Here is a 14,357-nt window from a genome sequence, read left to right as displayed (position 1 = left end):
ACACACACGCACACACTCACACGCACACACACACACACACACACACACACACACACACACAGAGAGCAGTGAGGTATTCTGGGATATCCTCCAGATAATTTCGGCGTCCAGCTCGTTTCTCCTGCAGGTCTTTGCGTGACATTGCTCCATATGTTCCCCATCAGGCTTGTTTAAGCAAACGTTAAACATGTCAGCTGGTCTGGACGACTGATCGCTCGATGTCCTTCCTGTATTTTGTTGTTTCAATAAGAATGATTTCTCTTTCCAGAAGTGTTTGAGTCAGCTGATGATAACAGATGCTGGTCTTGTTTTCACAGGACTGTCCTCAGATTCTGCCGTCGACTCAGATCTTCATCCCCGTCGGCGTCCCGAAGCCCATCACGCTGTCGGCACACAACCTTCCACAGCCTCAGTCCGGCCAGAGGAACTACGAGTGCATCTTCCACATCCAGGGCGAGACGCAGAGCGTGACGGCGCTGCGCTTCAACAGCTCCAGCATCCAGTGCCAGAAAAGCACCGTGAGTTACACCTCAGTGCTCACTGCATCTACACAAGCTCTTGACTTTAGAGAACCGCTGCTCATTGTGACAGAAGCATACTGAAATCTTTCACTCCATTCAAAAGTTTGGGGTCAGTAGAATTTTTTGGGAACTAAACACTCCCACATTAAATTGATCAAAAGTCAGCTCTTAAGTCGCTTTGGATAACGGCATATGCCAAATGAATAAATGTAAAAGTGACAGTAAAGACATTTATAATGAAAGATTTCTGTTTTAAATAAATGCAGTTGAACTTTATATACATCTGTGAATCCTGAAAAATAAAATGCATCACAGTCTCCACAAAACAGTGGGTAGCACAACTGTTTTCAACATTTATAATAATCAAAAGTGTTTTTTGAGCTGCAAATCAGCATATTATAATGATTTCTGAAGATCCTGTAATGCATAATGCTTTCGCAACATTATGAAAAAAATCATGCTTCAATCATAATTGAGATAAAGTCAAGATTCTAACATAAAAGTTCACCATTATTAGACAGTCAAAAAAACAGTTGACAATAATTATTTTCATATAATTATGACTTTTTGTCTCAGTTTGGCTTTTTATGTCATAATTATGATTAGGTAAAGCATTCTTTTAATTATGTGATGGAAATGTTCTTCTTTAGACACAGAAGACTGAAGTAATGATGCTAAAAATTCAGCTTTGCGTCACAGGAATAAATGACATTTTACAGTATATTCACAAAGAAAACAGTTATTTTAAATTGTCTCAGTTTGGCTTTTTATGTCATAATTATGATTAGGTAAAGCATTCTTTTAATTATGTGATGGAAATGTTCTTCTTTAGACACAGAAGACTGAAGTAATGATGCTAAAAATTCAGCTTTGCGTCACAGGAATAAATAACATTTTACAGTATATTCACAAAGAAAACAGTTATTTTAAATTGTAATAATATTTCACAATATTGCTGTTTTTATTGTAATAAATGCAGCTTTTGTGAGCAGAAGAGACTTCTTTCAAAAACATTTTAAAAACCGTACATTTATGCATTTAGCTTTTGAGAGACTGTATAATGTTCGCTGTAGCGCCTCTTGAGGCAGGGCTGAAAATGCAGCATTCACTTTTCAGATGTGGCAACAACACAAGAAACTGAACTTGCATAAGTGTTTGCATTCACACGCTTGCATAGAGTAACTCACAATGATGATGTATGATGATATAATCTTCAGTGCTGCATTGATTCAGCATGTTAAATAATAAAGCAGTTAAAGAGTAAAAGATCAGTGTTATTTTCATATGAAATCACGTTAGGTTTGATTGATTCCCACCATCTAAATCAATAAGTTCCTGTCACATGATCATATAAGAGTCATGCATGTGATGCTCCTGATAATGCATGCAGATCAATACAGTTATGAGAATGATAATGTATGGTTAATCCACCGTTCTCAGTGCACGTGTGTGTGTGTGTGTGTGTGTGTGTGTGTGTGTGTGTGTGTGTGTTGTAAGTTATTTATCTGGAGTGGATAGATTATAGTGAACTTATGTTATTCCTACACACACACTGTTGCAAACACACTTAATAACAGGCGCATTGATCTAATAAGAAGAGCAGCAGATGAGAACAGTATTTATATCCGAACACACACAGTGTCTTATTGTTTTGTTGAAGCAGCACAGATGGTGGAGGATTCGTCCTGCTGTCCGTTAGTTGAAAGCAGAAACTTATTTGGCAGAGTTTGAGCATTATAAACAGTTTGTGTCTGTCTAGATGGGCGTGTGTTTTTGGACTCAAACTCGTCTCGTTGTCTCGGTTTGGCTGCGTGTTTCTCTCTGGACGATTGGGTTGTATTGTGTTCTTGTGGTTTCCAATCCGAAGGCTCTTCTTGCACTCTAGTGGTCAGAACAGACCCAAAAACTGCATCAACGTCACACACAAGCACACTCCTCCACTCGGATGCATGGGATGCAGGAATTGAGAGGGGCTCATGGGAAATGTGGTTTGACAAAGCTGAGTGTATACACTACTGTATCTCATCTGCAAGCCAAGACTGCATTTATCTGATCAAACATGCTGTAAAAATTGTGAAAAAATATAACCATTTAAAATATCTATTTTCTATGTGAATATCTGTTAAACTGTAATTTATTTCTGTGATGTGCAGCTGTATTTTCAGCATCATTCCTCCAGTCTTCAGTGTCACATGATCTTCAGAAATCAGTCTAATATGCTGATCTGCTGCTCAAGAAACATTTCTGATTATTAGCAATGTTGAAAACAGTTGTGCTGTCTAATATCTTATTTTTCGGGATTCTTTGATGAAGAGAAGTTCAAAAGATCAGCATTTATTAAATAAATTTAAAAAACATTATAAATGTCTTTGCAGAAACTTTTGATCAATTTAATGCAACCTTGCTGAATAAAACTAGTAATTGCTTTAAAAAAAAAAGGTAATTTATATAAATATGGTAATGTATATATAAATATGCCAGTCATATAATCCATACATTTATTTATAAATATATTAATGTATAATCTCTGGATTGGGTTTATAAATATTATTAAAAATAATTAAAAAAAAAGTTAAACTAATAAGTTTACATTATGTTTCTGTGGCTGCGTTACACATGCTTGGTGTCACGTTGCTGCATTTGTCCCTGAAGACTCACAGTATCTGTCACTCTGTTCAATTCATCTTCCTTTATGAAGCTCTTTCAGTCTGTCAGAAAACACGCTGGGAGGAGAATAGAAACGAATAGAGCGGCTCTCGTACAGTTGGTGTGTGTGTGTGTGTGTGTGTGTGTGTGTGAGGTGCAGCAGAGTTCTGATGAGAACCAATTAGAGGAGACACCGATAAAAAATGATGATTAATTACAGTGTGAGAGCGACACCGCAGTAATAGATACTATGGTAAAGAAAAATGAAGCAAGAGAAAATGAGGAGAGAAAGAGAGACTGTAGCCGGGGGCCGTTCAAGAACAGCAGAGGCTTTTAGAAACTCACTGCACCTGATCCAGTGTGTGTGTGTGTGTGTGTGTGTGTGTGTCAGGACTGCAGATATAGAACTGCTTTAAATCATTAATCACTTAAGAGTAATGACGTTTACTATTAAATATGGAGGGACTTGAGAGTAATATTATTTTAATGGTAGTTATTGTATGAAGATGAGTCGGATTGATGCATTCTTCTCTCACTCTTAACTGAAGTTTAGGTGGAAAACCATGAGCCATGATTTTACCACAGTTAAGCTCACAACAGCAATATAAGAGTTTTTGTACCATTTCATTTGTTGCATTATTCTATACTTGGTTGCCATTTTATGTGTATATGAACAACAAATAAGGCACTTAAATCAGGCTGAATGAGGTGAGTTTGATATGAGCACACACTCTTATTATAACATTTCTTTGCTTTGGGAGGATTGAGGCGTTTTCCCACAGGGGTCCATGTTACAACATCCTCGGAGCAGCAAGGGTCCTGCTTTAGGACACAATAGCCGGGGTCAGAGGAAGGACAAGATCATTAAACCATCAGCTGAATCACTAAATCAACATCCTTCAGCGTCCCACATGAGACTCCCACCGCCAAACATATGATTACTGCTGTGATTGTGTGGAGATCAGATCAACAAGACAAAGAAAGAAATGATGACTTGGCTTATTGTAGTTTTGAAAAGGTTCACTAGTTCGTATTTTTATTTCTTTTTTGAGGTTTGCTTTTTAACTTCGATATGCTTTTTATTTGGTTTCAATTGTTCATATATTACTTTGTCACTATAAGTTTTACTTTAACAGCACAGGATGTGATATATCAGATTAGCACATCTTGTGTAATTAGATACATTGATTTTGTCTGCAATGCATGCATTTATGCATTTATTTGTGTATTAATGCATACATTTATGCACTTATTTTATGCATATATTTCTATATCCACGCATGCATTTATGCACTTATTTATACATTTATTTGTATATGCATGCATACATTTATGCACTTGTTTATTGCATTTATTTGTTTATTTATGCATGCATGCATTTATGCACTTATTTATGTATTAATTTATACATGCTTGCTTTTATTCGCTTATTCATGTTTATTAATATTATTATTTTATTAATTATAAACACATAAATGCATGCATGCATGCATGCATAAATAAATAAATGCATGCATCCATAATGCATTTATTTATGCATGCATGCATTTATGTGCTTATTTGTACATTTATTTGTTTATGCATACTTGCTTTTATTCACTTATTTATGCATTTATTGATGCATGCATTTATTGTTTAGCAACCTCTCGTTTTTACTATTCATTTAGTTTTCACTGCTGGTTTTCATCTTTGGAACGTTTTTTTGGTAACGGTAATAATCTTGGTGAGATGTGGAAATAGGAAGCATGTGTTCTGCAGTGGGCGGCTGTGCTCTCTTTATATAGCACATGTATATTAGTAAATGAAATCAAACTCTTTCCAGTGATTATTATCATCTGATGCAGGCCACTCACACACACTCAAAACACATTGTCCTCTTCAGCCTGACCACGTCATCTCTCGTTTATTTAATTTAGACGAGCATTCGTCTTCCCACGCCGGTGAGAGGTTAACCGGCTGCTCAAAAGCGTCAGTCTCACGCCAAATAAATCGATCGCACGTCTGCAGCCTGCGGGGGGAATGGATTACCATAACATACATGTAAGACAGAGCAGCACTCGTGTTCATATCATAAATAATTTTTCATTTCCTAACTAATGAGAGACCAAATCGTTAGTGCCTAGTTAATTATCCGTGGCTCCTGAGTGCACATGCAAATAATGAATGACAGATGAGTGTGTGCTTTATACTATGGAAAGCATCGCTGTTAGCATCGCTTACACATGGGTTAGTGATTTGAGGCGAACGTGGCATATTTACAGACCAGAATAACACAGAGGGTGGGTGAGACTATATCCAGAACACCCCTAGCAACTGCATAGCAACGCCCTGGCACCCATCCACCAGCACCTTAGCCTCACATTGTTTTTTCCTCAGAGAATGTCCTGCTCTAGTGCTCTTTGAAATCTCTGTGGTGTGTGTGTGTATTTTTGAGAGCTATGCTTTCTAACAGCTCAATGCAGGTCTGCTCTCAAAATAAGCAATTATCTGAGTGTGACTGCTACAAAATCTCTCTCTCTCTTTCTGAAGCGTTTTATTTATTTATTCCTGCGTGTTGTGTGTGTGTCTTAAAGCGCCGCTCTCTTCTCTCAGAGGGAGGTACTGCGGTGAAGCGCTGTAGTGCTCCTTCATTAATCTCTATTCAGTGATTCATGCTGTCGCTCTCTCGCTGGGTTCAGATGTGTCTTGTGTTTCTTCATCTGAGTCCTGCTGACTCCATCACACACACACACACACACACACGTGAATATTCCTCCACCGCTCCTGTAGGTTTTCATCCGTGACAGAGGTCTGGGACGTCAGGACAATATATCTAATATAATAAATCTAGTAAAAACTATTTAAAGATGAATGTGTTACATTGTTCTGACCTTTTTTATAGTTTGAGTTTATATCTCACAATTCTGCCTTTTCCCTCGCAATTTTGAGTTTTCTTACAATTCTGAGTTTCTTTGTTGCAACTCTGATCTTTTTATTGCAATTTTGAGTGTTTTTTGTTTTATTTCTCACGCTTTTCTCTTGGAATTAAGAGTTTTTTCGCAATTGAAAACTTTTCTCAGAATTGCGACCTATAAACTCACAATTGCGAGTTATAGAGTCCAACTCTGAGGAATAAATCAGCTCACAGTTCTGACATTTTCTTACAATAGTGAGTTTATATCTCTCCGTTCTGACAAAAGAAGTCAAGAGAGTCAAGATGTAAACTTGCAATTGCAAGAAAATAAGAGAAATATTTTGAGAGAAAAAGTCACAATTTTTTATTTTTTATTTAGTGGCAAAAACAAACATCCATAGTTCCGAGCAAATAAAATAATGAGTGAGAGAACAGACTGACTGAAACTTTAATGAGAGTTAAGGGCGAATGAAAGGATGCGTGTGAGACGTGCTTCAGAAGGACGTTGTTTTGTAAACCCTTATTAGAGCGCGTCCTTCACTGTCTGCAGTGTACATGCAGCGTCCCAGCTCTTAAATAAATAATATCATATTAATAAAACAGGAAAATAACAGAGGAGAGGTCAAGAACGGCCTCACGGTCACCTGAGAAGATGCTTTACATCTTAAAGTAACCGTCTAGCATCACGCAAGCACCATGTTTGCACAGGCAAACCCTGCTCAAATCTAGTTAAATGTTCTCTCATATTCATGTACGTGTTGGATTTTGTTAAATGTCATTTGTCCTTGTGTTGCAGTATAACTATGAAGGAAGTGACATCAGCGATCTTCCCGTTGATCTGTCTGTGGTGTGGAACGGAAACTTCATCATTGACAACCCTCACAACATCCAAGGTAACCATGGCGACCACTGCGGTACACTGTAGCCGGTAGCCTAGCAACCGCCCCAGGATGCTGCTGGAGAGAGAGATGCAGCATCTATAAATGTTTTAAAGCATCGTTTGCTTGTGTAAACAAGCACGCTTCACGTTCTCTACAGTTTGTAAGCTGGAAAAGCAGATGCAATGTGGTAATAAATGAATCCTGTCCTTCAGCTCTGCAGGCGTGTTGTTGCTCGTGATTCATAATGCTGGCATCAGTTTGAACTCATGCTGTCATGCGTTCTCAGTCAAATGTGGGATATTTCTACTTCATATCTCTTATTCTGACCCACTGAGGCTTAGAATACAACGTTAGCTTGACACTTTAATTGATAGATATGTCAGGGGTTTTCAATGTTTTGTATGCCACTTATGCCCAAATATGATCATCTTAAATTTAAAGGCCAACTATATGGTTTCTTGTATAAAGATTATAGTGTGAAAAATGTTTTGTTTCTATTAATTTAATATTACATAATACGTATTTGCTCATTATAGGACTGCACTGTTAAATGCTTGTTTATTTATTTAGTTATTTACTTTATTTTTTCATTTTATTTTATTTAATTTTTACATTTATTTTATTTATTTTTTTATTTGATTGATTTAATCTATTATACTTTTATTTATTTATTAATTATTTTTTTTTGTCTTTATTTGTATATTTATCAATATTTATTGTAATCTTAGTTCTTTTTCTTAGTTTAGTGCTATAGGAATTTATTTATTTTTATTTTTATTTTTATTAATTTTTTCTATTTCCCTGGAATGAGTTTGGAAACCTCTTGACTGTGTCATTGAAAATCTGAGTTTCCTGGAAAGTCCAACATTGTTTGATTGAGTTGAGTTGAATGCGATGCAGCATGACAAAGTTTCCTCTTGTCCATGAATCGTAAGCGAAGCTCTCTTCCTCTCTGCAGCGCACCTGTATAAGTGTTACGCGTTGCGGGAGAGCTGTGGTTTGTGTCTGAAGGCCAACCCCAGCTTCGAGTGCGGCTGGTGTGTTCAGGACAAGAAGTGCTCTCTGCGGCAGGAATGCGCTCCGCAGGAACACACCTGGATGCACGCGAGCGCCGGAAACAGCCGCTGCACGCACCCGCGCATCACCAGGGTGAGCTACTGCAAACCAGAGGTCAAAGATTAACTCTAAAAACCTTCTATGCACGTTTTTTATTTATTTACTTTTCTCACCATGAATATAGCCATGGTAGCTATATTGGTATAGCATAGGCATGGCACTAAACTATAAAATGTGTTAGTTTTTCTTTCTTTACTTTCAAACTTGTATTGAGACCTGTTTATAAATATATTGCTAACAAAAAGTTTTAAGGTATCCCTGTGGTTTCAACTAAAATAAAAGCTAAAAAATTATTATTTTTATTATTATTATTATTGTTGTTATATTATATTATATTAATAGTAGTAATAGTGTTAATAGTAGTAAATATAGTTTATTATTGCTATTATTGTACTTTATTTAAATGTAAAAAAAAATATTGCAATAGTATATTTTATTGCAATTTATTATTATTATTATTATTATATAGTCATATTTGACAATGGGGAGGGGGCAGGTTTTCCTTCTTTTCACATGCTTGACAAACCCTTGATATCTGATGTTACAGGCGCTGATAAGTTTTCTTCTTTCTTCCTCACTCTCTGTTATTCTGTAGATTTTCTCTGCGGCGTTACATCGAGTTCCAAATTCTCCTGCCAACGGAATATTAACTTTTAGAACATCTACTTACTAAATTCACACCCCCTCGTCTTAATTAAACTCCTCCTTTGTTCTCCTCGTTCGATTTCTCATGCTCGCGCTCTATCTGTGCGGCGCCGCTGTCATCTTTTACTTATTAGATTAGGTGTTAATTTAATTTGGAGAAGAATGAATTTATCACGTGGATTATTAGCACACCATAGGCGCTCCGAGAGCCATCTGTTCAGAAGATGTTCACCTATTCTCTCTCTGTTCCTCTGCTTTACTCTCTCTCAAGCTGCGCTTTCGTATTTTCATCCATCTCTCTGTAAAAATGTGTGAATGTCAAATGAAAGCGGTCCCTCTGAAACCAATTACCCGTTTGTGTTTGCTTCTGCGCTTGGGTTTCGCGTGATGCAGTCGTTTGTGTTTGTCTGCCGCGAATGCACTCGCTTCTTACACTTCTGATTGCATGATAGTTCATGCAAAAAAGTGTAATTTGCGTATCTGTCGTGGTGCAGTTGTTTCCTGAGACCGGCCCGCGGCAGGGAGGAACCAGACTGACCATCAGCGGAGAGAATCTGGGCCTTCAGTTCAAAGACATCCAGAACGGAGTGCGGATCGGGAAAGTGGCCTGCCAGCCCATCGAGGAGGAATACATCAGCGCTGAGCAGTGAGTGTCTCAAACAGTTTGTTTATACAGACATGTGTGTGACCCTGGAGCACAAAACCAGTCATAAGGGTAAATTCTTTTAAATTGAGATTTATGCATCATCTGAAAGCTGAATAAATAAGCTTTCCATTGATGTATGGTTTGTTAGAACAGGATAATATTTGGTCGAGATACAACTATTTGAAAATCTGGAATCTGAGGGTGCAAAAAAATCTAAATATTGAGAAAATCATCTTTAAAGTTGTCCAAATGAAGTTCTGAGCAATGCATATTACTAATCAAACATTAAGTTTTGATATATTTACGGTAGGAAACTTACAAAATATCTTCATGGAACATGATCTTTACTTAATATCCTAATGATTTTTGGCATAAAAGAAAAATCTATAATTTTGACCCATACAATGTATTGTTGGCTATTTCTACAAATATCCCCCAGCGACTTAACACTGCTTTTGTGCTCCAGGGACACATATAAAATGCATTTTGCTGCGGTTGATGGGTAGTTGTGTGTTATTTTAATTAGTAACTATGAGTCTGTTTGAGTGAATGATCTATTATGTTTGTGTCCTGAAATAGCATCTGATCTGTGTTTAGTCTCGTCTAGTCTGAAACTGCCCACTGATGTGTAAAGTGTCCTGTGACAAACCAACAGAAATCATGTTTGCACAAATCACTGGAGTGATAGCAGATCTCTCAAGCGTTTTCTGTTATCATTAGTATAAGATGTTGCGTTGTCAATCGCAAAATAAAGTTTTGCGTTTTTAATTTGTGAAATAAAATGAGCTAAATAATTTACTAATAAAGCAGCATCTCCATCATGGCTTCAAGAGAACGCAATCATCACTTTTGGAGAAACTGGTGCAAAATAGAAATGGAGAACTGAGGTACTTTACTAGAGTGTATTTATGCACGTTTTGGAGATTGTAAGTGTTTTTCCTATTCGGCATTCAACAATTTGCATGAAAATGTGTGCATGGAAAACAGCCAATCACGTTTGTGATTAAAGGTAACCATGGCAACAGTAGATTGTTTTATTATCAGCATTGGATGTTACGTCATCATTGTCACTATTTTGCATATATATTCGCTGTTTAATTGTGCATGCTCATTTACACTATTTTTACATTATCAAGTAATCTTCAAAACAAATTTAATAGCAAATGTAGTCTCAAAATAAATATTCACTTGCTGCATATAAAATTATTTACATTCTAAATTAATTTAGATAAAATATTATAGAATTTTTAATATCATTTTCCAGTTTGTCTGTATAGGTCATAATTTTATTATCTTTAACTCATCTATAAATCACCTTCTCTTATTAAAAAAACACTAGTGACATCTGTTTGTTGCAGTTTCTGGATGCTATGCCTTTCATTCATACTTCCAAATGCATCTTTGATGTGACATTTTTTGCGTCCTGGTACTGAAAGCAGTGACAGTGACTTTACAGTTTACTAATAAATCCTAGCAGCGCTTCACACTTCCAGGAAATAAACAAACGGCTGTGTTTTTTCATTGCAAACACAGGAAACTCTGTTCCCATCTGTCCTAAGCTGGAAGACCCTCACGTCTCTCTCTGTCTCTCTCTGTCTCTCTCTGTCTCTCTGCAGGATCGTGTGTCGGCTGGCCGATGCCACAGGTTACCGTGTGCAGGACGCTCAGGTGGAGGTGTGTGTGCGCGACTGTCTGCCGGAGTACAGGGCCGTGTCTCCCAAAGCCTTCACGTTTGTGGTGAGCTTCACTCTCAAACCGTGTGATTTTCAGCAGCGGCTCCTGACAGTAAATTTAGGTGGAGCAGATTCTGGGGCGTAGTGCTAGTTTATAATAAACTCAACAAAGTTTACAGTCTTGATACAGTCTAATCGCTGAACACATGCACACACACTTTTGGCAGAGATCGAATGTCCTTGCGTTATTCAGCCTGTGGGCGGCACACTAATGTTGATTGACAGGCTCGAAATACACACACATGAGCTGCGTCCCAAATGACGTACTTCTGCACTATGTACTCAACCATGCAGAGTACGAATTATATAAGATTATTCTGTCATTCATAATCGGAGTCTGATAGCCCTTCCCCCTTCGCTACATAATTAAAGCTGCAACAGTTGAGTGCATGAAGTGTCCAACATTCCACACTTCATTTTCTCGGGTATTTAAAGTGCACTTCTTCTTTATGGAATTTTCAGTGTGAACGCACTACTCGCACTATTTATACCACAAAACATCATAGAATAGTTCATAAGTATGCGATTTGGGACGCACCTATAGAATGCCATGGATTGATTGCCTTAATATTGTCTCTGAATGTTGATTTAGAATGTTATTAAGTGAGGAAACGAATATCATGTCTCATCTCAATACAAACACAACAGAAATTTATAAAGGCTTTTCGCATGAGCACAGTTAAACTAAAGGATTAACACTTTGATTCATTTCAAACACTACTCTATATAGGAAAAACAGACATGCCAGCTAGTTACAGACCTGATGCAGACACATGTAGCTGAAGCTGACTGATATCGTCTTGTCTGGAGATGAGAAAATAAGCGGGGCAGTCTCAATATTAGAGCGTGCTGCAGTTCCAGATTTCACCACAGATTTACATTGTATCATTTGTGAGGCGCTGTTGAGTTTGTGTCGACTTAGTATCATTTTACGTGCCTTTTTAATATATCACGTGAATTGTAATATATCCTGCGCACTTTATGACTTAAAATGATCAGGAAAATCTTTGTTGCAGAATGATGAACACATTTACTGTTTATTATTTATTCAGTTTATATAGAGTTTATATACGAGGAGTTCATTTGCAAAAACCGATAACTCCATTTTTATTTTATTTTTCAGAAATCACGTTTTTTTTATTGCGCATTCCTAGTAATATCAATTAAACTGCAGTTGGGTTGTTTTGATTTAAGTAATAATAACTTAAACAAATACAGGTCATTTGCAAAATTAAGGTTAATTGAAAGTATGTTTTTTTTACTTATTAAAAGTTTGTTTTATAGCAAAAGTTGCCCTGGAAAATTACTAGTACCTTTTCCATTTTTGTAGATATTTTTCTTACTAACTGATCAACAACCACAAGTACAAGCTACTAACAGAGTGTAACATAAATGAACGATTATTCAATTACTAAATTATTTAATTATTATTATTATTATTAAATTGAACAATTTAAAAAAAAAATAGAACTTTAACACTGTTGCCGCAGGTTGTTTTTCATGTCCGCGTGTTGAAGCGACGCAAATAACATCTTATTTATCCCCTGGAATGCGAATTTTAGCAGGGGAACCCCACCAAAAAACATGTATTTTACCCCCCAGAACGTGATTTTTAACTGGGGAAAATCTCAAAATGCGTTTGGGCTAGTTTTGTGTAGCGATTGGGCGGGTTTTCTTGTGAAAACCTGGCAACTCTGCTTCTGTTCACAAACCGCAAGGGTGCTTGTCTGCTTCTGCAGTAAAACGTGAACTCGTGATGCCTTAAAAAAGTGGACAAAATCGGCTTTTTTGACAAAACGTGTTTAGGGTTCAGATCGCGCTATATGTGGAGAATAATGCACGGCACTCCACTCTTTTTTTTTTTTTTTAAAGTGACATTTATCGGTTTTTGCAAATGAACTCTTCAAAAACTCTTCATATATTTTGGGTGAATATTTTGGTGCCACCTGCCCTTACAGATGAGCCACACCTGGTGATTTCTAACTGAATTTTTTAGTAATGTCATTGTAAACTCTGTGTGTGTGTGTGTGTGTCCAGTCGCCGTACTTCACTCGCGTGCAGCCGTCATACGGGCCCATTTCCGGAGGAACGAGGATCACTATTCACGGCAGTCATCTGAACTCGGGCAGCGCCGTCTCCATCAAGATCGGACTCAACACCTGCCGCTTCGAGAGGTGCGCTGATCTGAACGTGACATTGTTATTTCTATCGGTGAACACTGTAGCATTTTCAAAACTAAATCAGATGCATTTTATTCAAGTTTACACTTCTACATTCGTCCCTCAGTGTTGTTATTGTTAATTATATCAAAAGCTGTTACAATTCATTTTCATTAATTGAAATTATGCTGAAATGAAATAAAATAGAAGTATTAGGGTAAAAACTTCAAATTGAACCAAATTTAGAAATAAGTTAAATGACTTAATTACTAAAACTTAAAACCGAAATAAAAACAAATTAATAGAAATATAAAAAATAAACCGACAAAAGCACATAAAATGGCTAAAACTTGAACAAAAATGAAAATATAAAATAAAATACTATATATTTTATAAACAATATTATATATATTTTTTAAAAACAATATTTTTATATACTATATAAACCATACTAAAATAACACTGATTTCTCCAGCAAAAGAGCACCACAACACTGACATGTTTGTGATTTGAATTTATTGGAATACTGTTTAAATACCATATTTCATCCCAAACTCAAGAATTAAATGTTGCACAAAGAAATGGAAACAATTAAGAAAATATACCCTCCAGATTCTCATTACCAGAATGCATCTGGGTGTTTTACTTTGGACTTTATTTTACCAGTGTTCTCAGTGTTGATATAATGTATTATAATAATTTCAAAAATACATATTTTAATATAATTTTTATGTATACATACAATGTATATATTTGCAGTTGCACAGTTTTGGCACAGTACAAATAAAATAATAGCATTAAAATATGATTTCTTAACATATTTTAATGCTATTGTGTGTGGATGTGTGTGAGAGTGTGTGGGTGAGAGAGAGAGAGTGTGTGTGTGTGTGTGAGAGTGTGTGTGTGTGTGAACGTGTGAGTGCGAGTGTGTGTGTGTCTGAACCCACCTCTCCACTAATGTGACGACAGTCCTATCAAAATATGTCCAGAACTCAGAAGGTTTCACCGTTGCCTGTTGTAAGCACAGTTGCCTAGGCAACACAGTAAGTGTTGAAGGACACACACACACACACACACACACACACACACACACACACACACTCTCTCTCACTCACTC

The 14,357-nt window shown here is 36.7% G+C and overlaps 1 protein-coding gene across 1 annotated transcript in view; it reads left to right on the top strand.

Annotated features, from left to right (window-relative positions):
* Window positions 1-14,357, top strand: part of LOC107582336 (plexin-A1-like) — a gene marked incomplete at its 5' end in the record, with an annotated part of 107,517 nt that overhangs the window by 63,628 nt on the left and 29,532 nt on the right. The window contains 6 exons of the mRNA XM_016268132.1: window positions 318-518; window positions 6,857-6,953; window positions 7,900-8,090; window positions 9,197-9,348; window positions 10,965-11,085; window positions 13,119-13,255. Coding sequence (XP_016123618.1) covers window positions 318-518; window positions 6,857-6,953; window positions 7,900-8,090; window positions 9,197-9,348; window positions 10,965-11,085; window positions 13,119-13,255 — 899 coding nt within the window. The remainder of the gene's footprint in view (window positions 1-317; window positions 519-6,856; window positions 6,954-7,899; window positions 8,091-9,196; window positions 9,349-10,964; window positions 11,086-13,118; window positions 13,256-14,357) is intronic.

The sequence above is a fragment of the Sinocyclocheilus grahami genome, unplaced genomic scaffold, assembly GCF_001515645.1.
Source record: "Sinocyclocheilus grahami isolate Dianchi unplaced genomic scaffold, SAMN03320097.WGS_v1.1 scaffold43.1, whole genome shotgun sequence".
Lineage (NCBI taxonomy): Eukaryota > Metazoa > Chordata > Actinopteri > Cypriniformes > Cyprinidae > Sinocyclocheilus > Sinocyclocheilus grahami.
Note: the sequence above shows the minus strand (reverse complement) of the source record. Positions and strands in the feature narration are given on the sequence as shown.